This window comes from Brachyhypopomus gauderio, chromosome 1 (assembly GCF_052324685.1).
Source record: "Brachyhypopomus gauderio isolate BG-103 chromosome 1, BGAUD_0.2, whole genome shotgun sequence".
Classification (NCBI taxonomy): Eukaryota; Metazoa; Chordata; class Actinopteri; order Gymnotiformes; family Hypopomidae; genus Brachyhypopomus; species Brachyhypopomus gauderio.
In genome coordinates, this window is record NC_135211.1 from 23733351 (window position 1) to 23752129 (window position 18779).

At 44.4% G+C, this 18779-nt stretch overlaps 1 protein-coding gene across 17 annotated transcripts in view; it reads left to right on the forward strand.

Moving 5' to 3' along the window:
- nfasca (neurofascin homolog (chicken) a) overlaps positions 1-18779 on the forward strand; it is a 65713-nt gene that overhangs the window by 30784 nt on the left and 16150 nt on the right. For 12 of the 17 annotated variants that reach the window (XR_013130576.1, XM_077003999.1, XM_077004007.1 and 9 more), the window contains 23 exons: positions 1-139; positions 2461-2478; positions 3621-3726; positions 5025-5221; positions 5398-5520; positions 6562-6732; positions 7867-7920; positions 12044-12155; positions 12248-12432; positions 12598-12729; positions 12976-13119; positions 13330-13441; positions 13544-13710; positions 13927-14074; positions 14219-14349; positions 15005-15034; positions 15560-15661; positions 15929-16126; positions 16564-16634; positions 17280-17502; positions 17593-17708; positions 18147-18357; positions 18534-18656. The exon at positions 1-139 is cut by the window's left edge and continues 33 nt beyond it. Coding sequence is in view for 16 of the 17 variants with exons in the window: in XM_077003999.1 (XP_076860114.1) it covers positions 46-139; positions 2461-2478; positions 3621-3726; positions 5025-5221; positions 5398-5520; positions 6562-6732; positions 7867-7920; positions 12044-12155; positions 12248-12432; positions 12598-12729; positions 12976-13119; positions 13330-13441; positions 13544-13710; positions 13927-14074; positions 14219-14349; positions 15005-15034; positions 15560-15661; positions 15929-16126; positions 16564-16634; positions 17280-17502; positions 17593-17708; positions 18147-18357; positions 18534-18656 (2968 nt within the window). In the remaining variant the exon portion in view is untranslated. The remainder of the gene's footprint in view (positions 140-2460; positions 2479-3620; positions 3727-5024; positions 5222-5397; positions 5521-6561; positions 6733-7866; positions 7921-12043; positions 12156-12247; positions 12433-12597; positions 12730-12975; positions 13120-13329; positions 13442-13543; positions 13711-13926; positions 14075-14218; positions 14350-15004; positions 15035-15559; positions 15662-15928; positions 16127-16563; positions 16635-17279; positions 17503-17592; positions 17709-18146; positions 18358-18533; positions 18657-18779) is intronic. The other 5 variants (XM_077004045.1, XM_077004112.1, XM_077004036.1 and 2 more) reach the window with 4 other exon arrangements.

Below are 18779 nucleotides of genomic sequence, written 5' to 3' on the forward strand. Positions count from 1 at the left end.
CTATAGGCAGCGTGGAAGCAGGGGCCAGCCAATAGTAGGAGAGAGATGTGGCCCCAGGTGCAGTGGGCGTTCTTGGCTGTGCTGTCAATCATCGTGCTGCTGTGGGAGGCGACGGCTGCCATCGAGGTCCCTTCAGACTGTGAGTCACATACAGATAGTCATAGCATACTGACAACATCCTATGGAGGAGAGAGACATTGGCATCATTCTCTGTGGGTGGGATAATTTGATCATCAGTTTGCAGTCTGCACTGCTGGTTTGAATTGGTGTTAGTGATTCCAGTTTCAGTCTATAGAGGCATTATAGAGGCAGGCCACTGGGATGTCACCTATTTTAAAACAGTGCAATACAGGCAATTTAGACAGGGAGAGAAAACAGAATCACACATCACCTCTCCCCTTTTGCAAGCACAAAACCCCTCGCAAGCACGTACACACACACAACCACACACACACACACACACACACACACACACACACACACACACACACACACACACACACACATTTCACATTCAATTCATGGCACTTCAGCACCTGTGGTGTGAATTGGTGTATGCGCTCTTATCCTCAGTTCATCGTCTTCTACCATTATTTCACACCACCTACTGATCTGATATGAATTCACTTATTAGCGACATCATACACTGCATTACATCGCAATCTATTTAGAGTTCTGCCTTCACCACATAAACGTCATGTGTTAGGAAAATCGACATAGACGCTACAATAATTTCTGAAAAGTTGGTTTCATCTGTAATGCTGGGATCTAGCACCTTCCCTTCCTTTCCTCTATACTCAGTGGAGGGACTGGATTAAATCTTCTATTGCTCAGTGTCAGTCTCATCCTGATCTCACTAATAAAGATCATGCAGTCCCTTCTGCTGTCTGGCCCCGTCTCTTTTCTCTCCCTTCATTTGTATTCTTTGCTGAACAATAGCCATGCAGGTTTCCCACTGCTCCCTTATGAAAAATGACTAGAGTGAGCGTGGCATGAACAGGCCCCTCCCCCGACCCTGCCCCCTCCCCACTCTGTCCAATGAGAAGCCATCGGGTGTGGTCAGCCACTGCCTGGCCCCGCCTGGCCAGCTTCCCCCTCTCACCAGTTTCCTGGGCAACATCCCCCTAATTCTTTCCATTTTTCTTTTTTCTACTTGTATGTTGCCCTTAGTCCCGCCCCTAGCCCCATCTTAATACAACTCCACTGATCTCTGCTGAAAGATGATTGGATCACTGATCCGACATGTGAGCAGTGCATAATGCTATGTGACCTCTCAACCCTTCCAAATGGATTCTGTAGCCTTTGGTCTGCAAAGGGTTTTTTTGTGTGTGGTTGCTTACTATTGTATAGCATAGAGTATCTGTATTTAATATGACATCTTTTGTAGCATAGAGTATATATGTTGTCATATATACAATATAGAGAGGTGTTCTGGTGATCAGTCTTGAAGGGGTTTTTGATCTGACATTTGAAGGGCTGTAGGATTTCACCTCTCACTGGGTGGTTAACGTCCCAGCCTGCATCTGTCTGGTCTCCACACACACCCCCCCAGGACCAAACACCCCCCCCCCCCCCTCCATCTGACACTGCTATTGATGAGGCTTGTCATCATCCTGCAGATGACCTTGGCTTCAATCACTCATTTTCTTTCTTTCTTTCTTTCTTTCTTTTTTCTTTCTTTCTTTCACACACACACATACACACACACACACACACACACACACACACACACACTTGATGTTTTATCCCCCTGAGATCCTGGGTGTTTTTTTTTATCATGTACGACAATGAAAAGCGATGGGCCAGAATTGCACCTGTCTCAGAATTTCACCAAAATAAGACGATGGGTACAGCTGTCTTGCGGAAACACCCCTCTGGTGGCCTGGCCTTTAAATGCAGGTCGTCTTTATTAATTACCATGGCACAATGCGAAGTCAGATTTGATTCCCCACAGCCATGTATCACAATGATTATAGTTATTATCCAGTATGCTAGACCACATACCACAGCTGTCATGTGAATGAATGAAAGTTCAAAGATTCTAATTAAAAGCTAATTTTCTATCAAACTGTATTGATTTCAATGTATAGACTTTATTGGGGTGTATTGATTGGTTTGTTACCTGTTTGTCGTTGCCACACAGCTTTAGAAATGTGCTTAACAGAATTCTTTCTCTTCTTATCTTACTATCTCTTCTCTTCCCACACCTGTAATCCATTAACAGGTATGTCATTGTCCTCCATAATAGTGGCATTTCATGCTTCTTGTGTCTATAATAATACTTAAAATTGGTCTTCCTAATAAATGTATATTAGGTATAGCAGAGGTTGAATTAAACATGCTAATTTAAACTTTTACTAAAGCCTAAATGTGCTAGTAGTTATTGTTGAAGCTCTCAACTCCATCTTTCTCTCTCCTTCCCCTTCATCCTTTCATTTACTCTTCCCCTGGAACTGACAGCAAGGATCCAGCAGGACTGTAAGTGCTTTATTAACACAGATTAACTTGCTTGTTTATATGTTACCCTGCTCCACTTAGGCTGAAGTTATCAGATCTAATCCAAACTGTTTGGTATTTGTGGCAGTGTTGTAGATAACTGTCACAACTCTTTTTGGACCCTAATTTAATACTACATTTAAGAAGTTAGGACACCAATTTCTAGAACATACATTTCAGGTTGCAACAGGGTGACAGAAGCAGCAGACACAGGGGATGGTGCCGTGTTCTCTTTAATGTCCATTTACATGATAGACCCAGCACAGCTCAATCAATAAAGAATAAAACGAGGAGGAGCGAGGAGCCTAATGTGCTCTCAAACTCGTCTCACAAAAGTCACTTCAGTTCTGCCTACTCGACAGTAGAGCGGAGAAAGCCGTCCAGCAGGTCCAGAAGGCACAAGGAATGCACAGCACTGACTGCACAGAACTGTGAGCTTAAAACTGGAGTGTGTGATGAGGAACAGGTGTGGGTGATTAGTTTGCTGGTGATTGAGACTGAGGGAGTGAATGGGAGGTGGAGTGTTGTGAAGTGGGCGGCACCCCTGCGGAGTCGGTCCGGTCTACCGTGACACAGGCTATTCTAGAGCATTTTAGAAAGTGTTAACCATGTTTCAAGTCTTTCCAGCTTCAAGGCTGAGCAGACCCTAACACTGACTTAAGACAAATAAAAAAGCTATTAACCATTCTGCCCAAAGAAACAGGAAACAGGGCAGTAGAAAACAGCATCGAACCCAGCTCTGGAGAGTCCAGTGACGAGAGATGCATTGGGATATTATCAATATGTCTCAATAACCTCCTTCACTGAGAGGAGGACACACAATAACAATGTCATATCTGCTGAGCCAGTGTGGGTCGTAGGGGGCATTAGTGGAACTGAATGTATAACAATCTTTACCTATTATAAGATGCAATTTGTGTTAGTAATAGCTACTCAATGACCTTTCTGGTTCTAGTCATGACCTTTCCTCAGAGACAATAAATTTGTCTGGGCAAAATGAGAAGCAGAATATGGTTTGAGCTTCTGCTGATGGTCCAGGAACACCAAAACTCAAGACCAAGAGAGGTTCGTAATAATCTACGGGACTGTTCTGACACGTGTTCTTGTCTCTCCACCCTGTCCAGTGAAACAGCCCCCCACTATTGTGAAGCAGTCAGTAAAGGACTACATTGTGGACCCCCGAGATAACATCATCATTGAGTGTGAGGCCAAGGGGAACCCTGTGCCAACGTAAGAATGGACAAAGCTCTCTCTCTCTCTCTCTCTCTCTCTCTCTCTCTCTCTCTCTCTCTCTCTCTCTCTCTCTCTCTTTCTCTTTATCTTCTCATCTCGTTTCTCCTATTTCTTTCCTTCTTTATCACTCATTCTGGCCTATTTCACATGCACTTACCTAACTGGTGTCCTGTTTACTCATATACCTCTTTGATTTATTAATTTTTCTTGATTTCCACTCTCACTCTCCCCCTCATTTGTCCACTCTCACTGTCCCTCCTGTTATATCACAATACCCTGTCATGTTTTGTCCTCTCCAGTCTCCCTCTGTCCTATACCAGTCTGTCTCACTCTAATTAAAGTTGGCAGCCATTAACATGCACAGGGAGTGCTGAGCAGATTGTGTTACATGGCGTTCTGCGCCCTGATGTGACAGCCTCTCTGCCAGTTTGGACCACCTCCTCCCCTCCCTCCTCCCACCTCAAGAGGGAGGCACACCAAGCACTGGGCACTAGTCTCCTCCCCTCTTCAGAGGGAGGGGCACTAGTCTTCTCCCCCTCTAAAGGGAGAGTCATTAGGTTCCTCTCCCTCCAGAAGGAGGGGCATCAGGCATTGGGCAGTAGACTACTCCCCCTTTAAAGGGAGGGATATTAAGATGGAGGGGCATTGGGAAATAGACTCCTCCCCCTTAGAGGGAGGGGCTCCAGAAACTGGGTACTAGTCTGCTCTGGTCCCGTTTCGTTCCTCAGATTACGTAAACAAGGCATGAGCATCTGAGAACTGTGGTGCCATTCAGATGGCCTGTGTGTGTTGTGTACAGACCCTACGGGTTTATGTAACCTGCCTCTAGCCTAACCCCACTATTGTTCTAGAAGAATGTGGGTCATTCACTCAACATTCTTAGCCTGTAATCAGCACTCTTAAGTTTGCATGAATTGTGGGCTGTGTAATTCTCTGTATTGTGGGCTGCTCTGTGTAACTGTATTATGTGCTGCTCTATCTAATCCTGTATTGTGGGCTGCTCTGTTTAACTGTTGTATGGGTTGCTCTGTGTAACTCTGTATTGTGGGCTGCTCTGTAATTTGGTATTGTGGGCTGGTCTGTCTAACTCTGTTTTGTGGGCTGCTCTATAATTCGGTATTGTGGGCTGCTCTATATAATTCGGTATTGTGGGCTGCTCTGCCTAACACTGTTTTGTGGGCTGGTCTGTTTAACTGCTGTATGGGTTGCTCTGTGTAGCTCTGTATTGTGGGCTGCTCTGTGCAACTCTCTCCATACGTGAGTCAAACATGGCTGTGCGTGTTCACTACATGCAGATTCTCATGGAGGCGGAATGGAAAGTTCTTCAATGCAGAGAAGGACCCGCGGGTGTCCATGCGGAAGCGCTCCGGCACACTGGAGATCAGCTTCCGGAGCGGGGGAAAGCCGGAGGACTATGAAGGGGAATATCAGTGCTTTGCCATGAACGACATCGGAATCGCCATATCCAACAAAATCCTGCTGCGAGTGTCAAGTGAGTGGCCTTCGTACCTGCACCGAAAACTACTGGGCTGCTACTGCGCTGATATACTAGTATATATATGTGTGTGTGTGTGTGTGTGTGTGTGTGTGTGTGTGTGTGTGTGTGTGTGTGTGTGTGTGTGTGTGTGTGTGCGCGCACGCACTCTGACTCCTTCTTGTGCTGCTCAGAGTCTCCGCTGTGGCCGAAGGAGGTCCTGGAGCCCATTGTGGTGAGCGAGGGCTCACCGCTAGTGCTGGTCTGCCACCCCCCTCCTGGGCTGCCCCCTCCCACCACATTCTGGATGAACAGCGGTGAGTTCCCACCCGCCTCTGCCCACCTATGGGGCTCCTCTCTCCCTTCGGCAGACGTCAGGGGTGCTGGTGTATTCTGTTCTCCCTGCTGTGGGTTTGTCTCTCTGCTCCTGTCTACTATTTTCATGTATGCTCAGCATATCTGTGGCTTTGTTAGTGCTGAAACAGTATGTGTGTGTGTGTGTGTGTGTGTGTGTGTGTGTGTGTGTGTGTGTGTGTGTGTGTGTGTGTGTGTGTGTGTGTGTGTGTGTGTGTGTGTGAGTGTGTGTGTGAGTGTGTGTGTGTGTGTGTGTGTGTGTATGTGTGTGTGAGTGTGTGTGTGTGCGTGTGCGTGTGCGTGTGCGAGTGCGTGTGCGAGTGCGAGTGCGTGTGCGTGTGCGTGTGCGTGTGTGAGTGTGTGTGTGTGTGTGTGTGTGTGTGTGTGTGTGTGTGTGTGTGAGAGATAGAGAGACTCTGCAGTGCCTGGTAAAGAGCTGAGAGGGCAGAACCAAAGCCTCTGAGATATTTTAGCAGCTCCAACGTCAGGAGCCAAGTGCATGCGCACACACACACACACACACACACACACACACACACACAACGTATTACTACATTCTGTGATATATTTAGAAAATATAGAAAAATCACAGTGAATAGGTATTGTTTTTAATTTTTCAGTATATGGTATTGACAGTGATGCATACAATAGTGTTTGAGTACTGAAGTTTCCAAAGTCTGTGTGAAGTGTGAAGACTCCTGTACCATCCTTCCCCTAACCTGAGATATTATACACTTTGAGTGACTCATTGTGACAGCACACTTCAGCAGCCCAATGAAATCAGCATCAGAAGTGGAGCTATAGTGTCACTGTTCATACCCGCTAAGATCAACTCCTCAAACCCTCATTCATTTCGTCCAACTATCGGACAGGACTGCAGATATCCAGACAGAAGTGCAGACGTCCAGACAGACGTCCAGACCCCATTAGCTGCAAACGCTAGGCTTACAGGCTACAGTTTTGGCTTGTGAGGTAATCGTTGTCTCTCTCAATGTTCTCCGCAGCCATGACGCCTATTTCACAGGATAAGAGGGTGTCTATGGGTCTGAACGGTGACCTCTACTTCTCCAACGTGCTGGCGAGCGACGCCAACACTGACTACAGCTGCAACGCTCGATTTCTCTTCACACACACCATCCAGCAGAAGAACCCATTTACCCTCAAAGTGCTGACAAGTGAGTTAGCCCTGACCCAGGATTAGCTGACAGGCGCACGTGCGTGTGTGTGTGTGTGTGTGTGTGTCTAAAGTATTCAGACTGTGATAGGAAAAGATGGATACATACAGCACTGCAGTTTTGACATTGTAGGGACATTTGCTGGCCACTGTGAGGAATATTTGTTTAGTTATTTTATGTTAGGATTAATACCCAGTGCAGGATTTGAATCTGTCCATGAGAGAATGCCAACTGCAAATTGGGGTATAATGTTTCCATCTTGTGGTAGTTTGACTGTAGTGCAGTAGACTACCACAATGCTTCATGTTGGAAAGACTAAAGACTATGTATGGACGTTACCAGCCTTTTCACCTCACATAACAATTGTATCGAGTTGAGATCTTAAGAATTTTTAGTTCAACAGAAAGAAATTATTTAAAGTTGAATGTGAAATTTCTTTCAAATGAAAAACTTTAATCCTTTAATCTTAAAATCATTGAAATATTTCCTTCCCATTTCAAAGTGATCACTACCATGGTGGGCAAATTATTGTTAGATTGCATAATTACATTACTGTGTGTGTTTATTAGGTTCTATCATATGGATTTCTGAATAAAGATTTAAGGAGATATTCAGGATCAATTCTATTGATCCAATCAGCTCTTACCAAGCACAAAATGACTGGAGAGGCACAACCCCCATCATCTTGTCACATGACAAAGATCTTTGTTCTCCATTTGTTTGTAGAAGGACACAGATGAGACTGCTGCTCTGCTCAGAGGGCGTCTTGCAAATAAGAATTTCCTTGACATGCCATCTTCTTCTCACATATGTTCAGAGTAACGATGGCCTTAGTCTTGTTCAGGCTTCGTACCGTTTGATTGCTTTTTCTAATAGTGTCAACACTGACATCAGTATTTGATACTGATGTCCAACCTCTTTAGCGAGGTGAGGCAGTTTTGTTATTCTGTAAGTTTGTTACAAGAGTTCTGCGAAGATCTTAGAGTGTATTGTCTTCTGAAGGTTTCGACAGAGGTTTGTGTGGTTTTAGTACGCCTGACGCTAGGAGACAGGAGTCAGGCTTAATGAACAGTCTTTAAGCAGCTCGAGAGCAGAAGGCTCTCCTGCTTGTTGATGATGCAACTGTGTCCACAGAGGAGCCTTACAACGCCACCCTCACCTCTCTGAACGACACTGACCTGTACGTTGGTGAGTCCCACGCGCAGGCTGCCTGCGACCCCAGCGACGCCTCTCCCCTCCCCAACCATCATTCTGTCACATGATCTAACAGGATCATGTCCTCTAACTTGGGAGAACCTGCAACTAATATTCCGAGCAGGATGAATTCCTAGCTAAAAACAAACGCTCCGTTTCCAGAGCCAAGAAGCAGATGTCGGTACTCACACGCAGACAGATGCTGGACTCGCGGCGCCCCGGGGGATGGAGACTCAGAATAGCCTCCTTGTCACTAGCCTTTGTTTTCCACCAGGGACATTTCTAACAGGAGCACCCTGGGCACCCCCCCCCCTCCACCCCCGCCATTCAGTGCAAACTGGCGCCTTTGTTGGCGGAGACTCATCACAGGGTTGAGGAACATGTGTTCCTGCCTCTTCCACAGCCTAATCCTCCAGTCCTGCTCCTCCCTCCCTGTGTAGCTAACACCAGGCCTCCTTCCTGCCCTCACGGGCTCCTCCAATAGCCTCCAGCCACGCTAATCTTGCTGCTGCTGTTCTGTGTGTGTGTGTGTGTGTGTGTGCGTGCGTGCGTGTGTGTGTGTGTGTGTGTGTGTGTGTGTGTGTGTGTGTGTGTGTGTGTGACACAACAGATGCTAACCCTGACACTCTCGTTATTTTTCCCAGTCTAAAGTGTGTGTTTGTGTCCAAAATGCTCAAGTTGGTGAGGAAATGCTTCTGTGACTAACCAATCTGTCTTCTCTAGTATATCTGGCCAAATTATTCTTGTCTAACTTTAAGTACAGAATTCAAGACTGTTATTTTATATTTAGTATATGTAGCCAATATATATTTTTAAACAGGTGAATTTATGATGGTCCTAACATTATGATAAATTCTTTGCATGCAGTGCATTGCAAAAGTATACAGCTCCCTTAAGTCATTTGTCTGGATTACAAATGATACTTTAATATTTTTAATATTTTATATTAAAATATGCAGCAAAATGTATTATTTAAAGTGATATTCATTTTATATAGGAAACTATTATGTGACGTAAACTGCTAATATAGAAATCCTGTTATTGCCCTGGGGTGAGTTTCCCGAAATGTTCTTAGCGCTAAGTACTTCTTAACCTCATACGTTTCATACGAGGTTACGAAGTACTTAGCGCTACGAACGTTTCGGGAAACCCACCCCTGATGAGGATATAATTTAAAAAGTTTTTAAAAGTTAATAATCATAGAGGCTTATCTCTCTAATTATTGTTGTCATGGTGACCAGCGTCAGCCAGAGGAGGATGGGTTCCCCCCCTGAGTCTTGGTCAGTGCCGTTTCAAGGTATTTGGGGGCCCCAAGCAAAGACACCAACCGGGGCCCCCCCAACCTCCACACCAGAAATCTCATGCCCAAACCCCCCTCCGGCCAAAAAAAAAAACATATCTGGCCGCAGTCCACCTTCAAGAACCACAGCATATACACCTCAAACTAACTACTTTACAAATTTACTACTTGTAGCTGAACATAGCAGATTTAAGTATGGGATTACCCGGGACGTATATATTGTTTTTAGCCTACCTGCTGCTAAATTACACCATTTGTACAGGTAGGCCTAATTTATCCAGTGTAAATCATCACTTACCACTGTCTTGTGTTTTTTTTAGGGGTGGGCATAGATTAATTTTTTAAATCTAGATTAATCTCACTGAAATCTTGAAATTAATCTAGATTAATCTATATTAAAATGGCTCATATGCGTGCTACCCAAGTAATGACTAAAAGTCAGTTTTTGAGATAGGATTTCTTAATACAGAGGGTGCATTAGACCAGGGGCTCATCTCCTGTTTCCAAAATGCATCAATGACTGCTTGAGGAAGCTGTTCTACTTTGATACTTGAAGAAAAAAAAAACATGCTCAATTAAATGTAGGCTACTTGTGTTCAACGGTTTATTCAGTTAAACATGAATTTGTAAGCCTACATACTGTATATTAAAAGGGGTTGATAACATGTTTATTCAGCTAAACATGATATTTGAAATGTAAGCCAACATTTAGTACATTTAATCTCACGGACATAATTTGGGGGGGACTTTTTCAAAAGCCGGTTTGGTCCTCTGAAGTTTTAACGGTTAAAAATAAATATTTAAATAGCGACGAATCTAGCGCTAGGACCATGCAGAAAACGACCGCTCCGAGCTCCGCTCCGGTAATATTTTACGTTCCTAAAAATGAATTTTCCATGAAGCAAACCTGGCGACTTCGTGGCTGCATCCATGTAAACACACGTACGATTTTTAATTCACAGGTTTGAAAACTCGTTCTCGCCCCTACTGTGCAATTTGGTTAGGAATACAGCCGAGCTAAACTGTCAAGTTGAAAGTCATCATAGTTTGCTTACCCATTTAGTAGATATATTAACGGCGATAATTTTTATATCGCCCGATAAGAGTATCAAATTAACGAACGCCGTTAACGGCCCACCACTAGTTTTTTGTGTTCCTCTTCCTTCTTTTGTTTTCTCTTTTGGCTTCCTGATGGATAAATTCGCTTCATGGTTAAGTTTCATATTTGCCGGTGTTCCTAAAACTTGGCTGTCTGCCAGGACAGTGTCTGCCTGCCTTAAGCAGCTGGTGGGAGGGGCCCCTTGAGGGGGATTCTGAGAACAGTGTCATTGCTCATGACTTTGAGAATGTAAAGGGGGGCTCACACAGTTTGTCGCTGCATTTAATTCTTAACCTGTTGTTGTCTGGGGGCCCCAGGCCAGCTTGGGGCCCCAAGCAATTGCCTGGTTTGCCTGCCCCATCGCGACGGGCCTGGTCTTGGTTCCTCTCAAGGTTTCTTCCTCATGCCCTTAGGGAGTTTTTCCTTGCCACTGTCGACCTTGGCTTGCTCACTGGGGGCTTGGACTCGGACACTTGTAAAGCTTCTTTATGATAACAACTGTTATAAAAAATGCTATATAAATACATTTTGACATGATTGATAGAAGTTTAACAAGATAAACATATTCAAAAAGACTGCTCAATAATATCCAAGTATTTGGATCCTAGAGGCACTACTGGAACAACTGTTAGGAGACTTATGTGGCCCAAACTGAAGGTTTTAGCAGATGAGACAAACTTTAAGGTTGTTGGTCAAAATTCAAAATGCAATATGTAGCACAAACACAACACAGCACAATCCTCACCAAACACCACCCATCAGTGAAGGGTGGGGCTGGCTGTGTTTTGGGATACTTTTCCCCAGAGGGCACTGGGCATCTTGTTTAACTGAAGGATGGATGGATGGAAGCCTAATGTATAAATGTCAGGCGGCTATTGTGAGACACGCTGCATTAGTCTGCTAAAAAACTAAAACTCAGGAGAAACTTCACCCATCAGCAGGACAGTGATCCCAAAACAACATAAGAGTGGCCAAAGAACAAAGAGGTGAATGTTCTAACAATGGTCAAAGTCTAGATCTGTCCAATAGAGACTGTGGCAGTATTTGAAAAGTGTGGTACACAAGCATCTGACCAACTGCCTGACCAACCTAAAGCACAATGTGCCTGAAAGAAAGAGCTAATCACTCCCAAATAGGGAGCTAATCACTACCAAACAGTGAGCTGATCACTCCCAAACAGTGAGCTAAACACTCCCAAAGAGTGTACAAAACTGGTACAAACTGGTTTTGAGGCACTAGCGCTCTGAGCACATATTGCCCGTTAACCTGCTCGTTTTACTGAGAGTTCCTACTAAGAAACCAAAGCTAAGAAGCTAAACTAAAAGCAGCATTCATTACTGAATGATCAGTACTTTAAAAAGAAAGGCTTCAGACTGGTCCTTTACATAATTCTGGAGAGATTGACCTGAGATTTGATCTGCGATCAGATTGAAAATGTCACTCACTGATTAACTCATTAACATCGTTTCCTTACTGACATTGTTTTTGGTATCATCTGTGTGTTTAGTGTGATTTGTAGACCAGTTCTATGTAAATGTGAGCAGTCACTCACCATTACTGCCATGTAGAAATGTTTAGGGTAGTGTGTGTGGCTCCGTAGTCATAATAGATTGCTGCTAGTGCTATATGAATATATTACTGCATGCGACTAGCTTGTTTTTGTGTGTGTCTGTTAATCTCTGCACATTTCGTGTAGTAAACAGTTCTCTTCTCCGCAGTACGCAACATTCCTGAGACCACGCCCACCTTTCTTTCCCCCTCTGGGATATCCAGTTCCAAGATGGCCCTCCGTGGAGAGGAGCTTCTTTTGGAGTGCATAGCAGCAGGAGTGTGAGTTACAGAAACACAACATGCTCCAAAATCTGCCATGGAGAACGCGGTGGCCATGTTTTTAACATCTCTTCTTCCTATTCCACATGCAGCCCAACTCCTGGGATCAAATGGTTTAAGAAGGGAGGGGATCTACCAGAGAAGAAGGTGAAGTTTGAGAACTTTAACAAAACTCTGCGTATAGTGTCTGTGTCGGAGGAGGACACAGGAGAGTATGTCTGCATGGCCGGCAATAAGATCGGAAGCATCCGACACACGGTCTCTGTTCAGGTCAAAGGTCAGGACCACAGCTGATATTTCTCTAAGCTTTTGGCCTGTTAATCTTATGAGATACATATATAATGACTCTGGATGCTTTTGTATATGGTTTGTAAAGTGAGTGCATAATATTACATTTGTGAATGTCATCCTTTGTTCCCTTGGTGTACTTTGTGGTCCAAAGCTGCTCCCTATTGGCTGCAAAAGCCAACCAATCTGGTGCTTGCCCCTAACGAGAATGGCCAGTTGGTGTGCCTAGCTAGCGGAAACCCCAAACCAAGCATCCAGTGGCTCATCAACGGAGAGCCAATAGAGAGTGAGTTGGTCTCTCATGTCTTCCCCTTCTAGAAGAAACACAGTACAGATTACATTTGGGAAGTCTGTTATGTCTGTTATGTTAAACGCGTAAACTAATGTGTTTTCCCAATGTATTAATACTGTAAAATTACCTTGAGTATGAGAAAGGTGCTATATAAATTGAAATTAAGGTGCAATATAAATGAAAATTAAGGCGCTATATAAATTAAACGATTATTATATACGTCTACTTTTCTATTTGCAGGCTTAACGCCGAACCTGAGTGCAAAAGTGGTGGATGACTCTATCATCTTCAACTCAGTGCAAATCGGCAGCAGCGCGGTGTACCAGTGCAACGCCTCAAACGAACATGGCTACCTGCTCGCCAACGCCTTCGTCAGCGTACTGGGTCAGAGAGTGCAGTCATTTTACATAATAACATCAAGTCTTACATTGCTATACAATTTAGAGTTTCCCTGCCTGGGCCTCCATTTGAGCATTTAGATTAAGATTGTCCATAAGGTGGAATAAGGTGAATAATATGCATTATAGCACCCAATGACACCATTAAGTGTGACAGTGCAATCCCACATGTGACTCATACTGTGTTCTTTACCAGACATGGCACCCCGGTTATTGGGACCCAAGAACCAGCTGATCAAGGTGATTGAGAAGCACAGAGCCATGCTGGACTGCCCGTTCTTTGGATCTCCTGTTCCAGAAGTGCGCTGGTGAGCCCCACCAAGCTTTCATGATACCCAGAGGCTTTGAGGTGGTGAAATGTAGAGAATATGTTTATCCACTGAAATACATTGCTCTGTGTGTGTTTCTAGGTTTAAAAATGGCCTGGGCATTGCTCCAGATAACATAAAGTACAAACTACACAATAATGGCACCCTGGAGATCCAGCATGTGCGGTTTGAAGACCAGGGAACCTACACGTTTGTCGCCAACAACATCCTAGGCCAGGCAGAGGAAAAGATCAACTTGGAAGTCAAAAGTGAGAAGACCACATAGATCCAAGAGTCCCAACAAACCTCCAGAAGGAGATGCTCTAATGTCCACTAAACAAACAAAGCTATTTTCATACACATACTCTTTCACTTTCAGCCTTCATGTGGCACAAACACGTAACATTTCTCCAACTCTCATTAACGCTCCTGTTTTTCATTAAAGGGGTGATAATCTGATTACCTGCTACGCTATCTCCTTCCAGACCCCACGCGGATAGTCCGGGCCCCACAGAACCTGTCTGTGAACCGGGGAAGCACGGCTCGCTTTGACTGCAAGATCGAACACGACCAAACGCTCTCCATCCTCGTCACCTGGCTCAGGAATGACAAACCTCTCCATTTTGGCTGGATGTAGGGCAGCACAGTGGCTCTCTGGCTCCTCAGATAGCACCACTCATCACTTCCACCCTTTATACACCCATTTTATGCTTTTGTCTTGTCTGACACTGGGGTATAGTCAGTTGAAATCTGACCAATAGCGTGTGCTCTATTAAGGAGCAAGTTTAAGAAGGACGAAGACTCCTTATCCATCCCCAACGTTAACAGTGACGATGAAGGAACCTACATGTGCATGGTGAAATCAGAGCTGGATCAAGACTTTGCTTCTGCACGCCTCACGGTTTTAGGTACACGTGTGCACATACACACACACTCCTCCAAATTAACTCTCTCATATGTACTCACACTCATGCAAGTTAACTCTTTATTAAATGTTGGCGCAATTGGTTGCCACTTCTCACCGGTGTGTGATTGGATGTAAAAGCTGTGTGTGTTAATTAGAAATCCTTGAGTTCCGTGAAAGACTTCATTCATTAATACACATACACACGCACACACACACACACACACACACACACACACACACACACACACACACACACACACACGCACTCACACTCACACTCACGCACACATGCACACACGCACACACATACATCCACCCATGGTAACACAGACTGCTGGCACCCCAGAGCCACTCTTTAACACATTGCTGTGAATATTACCAAGTCTAAGTCAAACCTGAGAGCTATTCATTATCAGTCTGTGAAAGTACTTCCTTTTCACTGCCGAAATAAATATTTTCTCCTAGAGAAAAGAATCTATTTGTAGCAGGACAGATCTCACTTGTCTGTGAAATACTTCAATTCCGTACATGCTAATGCTTTATAGCGTGTTCTCTCTCGTATTTGAATTCAATAGCATAGTCGCTGAACATTTCAGGGTTTAACTGCTTCACTAATCATCTTACTAATCTTTAACCTTTGACTTTTGACCACACAGACTCTTCATCCAAAGCTAGTACCTTCACAGGTAACACCTAAGCTCCTTCACAGAATGTCAGAGTTGTCTGTGTGTGTGTGTGTGTGTGTGTGTGTGTGTGTGTGTGTGTGTGTGTGTGTGTGTGTGTGTGTGTGTGTGTGTGTGTGTGTGTGTGTGTGTGTGTGTGTGTGTGTGCTTCTCTTTTTGTGTTACTGCAGGTCTAATTTTTCTTTTCTCTCTTTAATGTTCATGTTTGTGCAACAAATATTTAAAACATAAAAATATGATGATGATGATGATGATGATGATGATGATGATAGATACTTTATTGTATATGTAAAAATATGTAAAAACACACTCAGAGTACTGTAATCCTTTGATTTTTATAGTCCATATTCATACTATATTTAAATCACAAGATTTAATGTAAAAACAAATATATACATGCTCCACATTTTCTAGAGTACATATATATGAATGATTTGCTAAGGATACTAAGACATTTCTGGTTCAAACCGAGAAGGCAGGGCATGCTGGTATGGAACTCCTCATCTCTGTCTTGTGTGTGTTCCCCAGACCGACCGGATCCTCCTGAGGACTTGGAGCTGTCTGACCCAGAAGCACGTTCTGTCCGTCTCACCTGGGTGCCCGGCAATGACAACAACAGTCCAGTCACAGGTATGACTCAGCTCAATCACACACAGGCACGCAAATACACACACATGCAGACATACATCCATTCGTCTACAAATCATATACACACACAAACATATCAGTCTATCCACAAATGCGCACCTACATACTCTTAACATGTTGATCCAACCACAAACAAATCCACTTGTGCAAAAACGCTCATACACGTACAGCATAATTTGCTCATAGCTAAAACACAATGGTACCGTTTGTAATACATCCCAAGTCTCTCTGTTGCCTCTGCTGTTGTAGAATTCCTGGTCCAGTATGAAGAGGATCGCTGGAGGCCAGGAGAGTGGCAGAACCTGTCCAGTTACTCAGGCGACCAGAACTCGGTCAATCTGCAGCTGTCTCCTTATGTGAACTATCGCTTCCGGGTCGTAGCCATCAACAGCGTCGGACCGAGTCTCCCCAGCCGTCCCTCAACTCATTACAAAACCAATGGTGCTCGTAAGTGTGGTGGGGTGTTCATGTGTGCTCTGTTGGGGCAGTGTGGTGGGGTGTTCATGTGTTCTGTGTTGGGGCAGTGTGGTGGGGTGTTCATGTGTTCTGTGTTGGGGCAGTGTGGTGGGGGGTTCAGGTATGCTGTGTTGGGGCAGTGTGGTGGGGTGTTCATGTGTTCTGTGTTGGGGCAGTGTGGTGGGGTGTTCATGTGTTCTGTGTTGGGGCAGTGTGGTGGGGTGTTCAGGTATGCTGTGTTGGGGCAGTGTGGTGGGGTGTTCATGTGTTCTGTGTTGGGGCAGTGTGGTGGGGTGTTCATGTGTTCTGTGTTGGGGCAGTGTGGTGGGGTGTTCATGTGTTCTGTGTTGGGGCAGTGTGGTGGGGTGTTCAGGTATGCTGTGTTGGGGCAGTGTGGTGGGGTGTTCATGTGTTGCTGTGATTTCCAGCTCCTGATGTGATCCCTCATGGTCTGAAGGGATGGGGCACAAGGAAGACCAACATGGAGATCACCTGGCAGGTGCTACGTCTCTCTTTCTAGATGGCAAAAGAGTTCAGTTACTACTTTTTATGATTGCTTAAACACGATTATGAAAGCTCTTTTTGTCAAAACATTACACAGAATTCACACAGCCACACACAAAACGTGGCAGGACACCTTAGATATTTAGCAAAATGAAATATTTAATTAAAAACTACATCTAATTTTTAATGATTTAATCTATGTTTGATTTTATTCAGAGATACTGTTAGAGTAAAGAACATAAATAACTAAACTCAAGCCACAAAACCAGAATCTTGATTCTTCTCCACATACATTCCATGCAAAGGTTGCATGTTGTACTGAATTTCAGAGCAGCGCATATTCTAAATAGCATAAACATAAACACAGCATTTTTGCATTTGTGGAGACAAAAAAAGCTTAAATATCTCTTCCTATAACTGGATCGGGTCATGGTCATAGCATTTCATACACTGATTGCATCAGTATACATTTGCAAAACCCTCCCAAAAACAGACAACATTGTGTAGATCTGGGCTACAAAATTGTTTTTTTTTAGTGTGTAAGCAATCATAAAACAAACTGGAACTACATTTCCCAGTAGCTTGTGGAGATTGGACTATTTTAACAGTTTAACAAAGTGTTTTGCATGTATGACTGCAGCCACTGTTGGACACTCAAAGGAACGGGCCTGAGTTGCGTTATGTGGTGTCATGGAGGAGGAAAGACTCTCAAGATGAGTGGAATAATGTCACCACTACCAGTTCCAAACATGTGGTCAGTAACACAGAGACATATGTTCCCTACGAGATCAAAATCCAGGCACTCAATGAATACGGACGGGGCCCAGAGTCAGACATAGTGATTGGCTACTCGGGCGAGGACAGTGAGTACCAGTTTTCTAATGAAGCCCTCTCCATGTGCTCGTAGTACCTTCGGCTTTCAGCCTTACTGTTTATCATGTTCTTTCTCTTAGGACCCTCAACTGCCCCTGCGGAGCTCAGGGTGACGAAGGTGGAGAGTACTAAAGTGAACCTGCACTGGGTGCCTGCGGACCCCACTTCTGTACATGGAGAGTTCAAGGAGTACAGAGTGAGTTCTTACAGTCTTCATCTTAGTCGGTACTTCCTGAAGTCAGCTAATGTCAGCTCGTGTCCCTCCGCCTTTTTTAAACACTGCAAGTCCGTTGTCTTAACAGACTCCCCAGGAGAAGCCAGTGCTGGGCTGTGTAACCTGGGGCCTATAATCCTGTAATCCAGATATGTTTCGCTAGGGTGTATTTTGGTAAAACTCAAACACGGGCGCCTTAGAGCAGAACCGCTGAACTGGGTTCAAGGAGTGTGGACGGCTACTTTGCGTTTGCTACAGTCACGGATTAGTTCTGGTTCCCAGACCGCTTGCATATGATGCAGATCGAGGGTGTCTACCGTTGCGATGCCCGCAGGATCAAATCCACTCCTGGGGCATTTCCGCTGGATCACAGGTGTAAACATACTGGATTTCTTTCTCTCTTCCCGGGCATCTTCTCAGCTGTACTACTGGAGGGAGGCCAGCCTGGTGAAGGGCCTGAAGGTGAATAAGGAGAAGAAGACGAAAGGCTTCTCCAACGACGTGTCTCAGAAAAGCGGCATCCTCACCGATCTTGTCCCATACAGCAAGTACAAGATGTACATGGTGGTGGCCAACAATAAATTCGAGGGACCACAAAGCAACATTGTGGAGTTTCAGACCAAGGAAGGCTGTAGGATATTTCTCTTCTCATTCCCTCTCTCCCTCTAGTTAATATGTATTATACCACAGTAGTAATGTCAGTATCATAATAATTTTTAATTATCATTGTTGTTATATTATTGTGGTTTTGTCATAAATGCTGTAGTTTTTCACTACTAAATGAATTGTTTTCTGACTCTTCAATAGTGCCAGGGGCTCCCAAGTTCTTTAGGATAGTGCAGAGGAACTCAGAAACCCTTCATCTGGAGTGGGACAAACCTGTTGAGCCAAATGGGATTCTGATCGGGTACACACTCCAGTACAAGACAGGTTCGTTCAGTTCACACCTGAAAAATCTACTTGTACTATTCAGTTCAGAAATGCTTTTCATGTGTGGTTGACGAGTTCTTGGCTTAAGAAATGTGTCCTAACTAATATTAGCTCCTTCCTCAC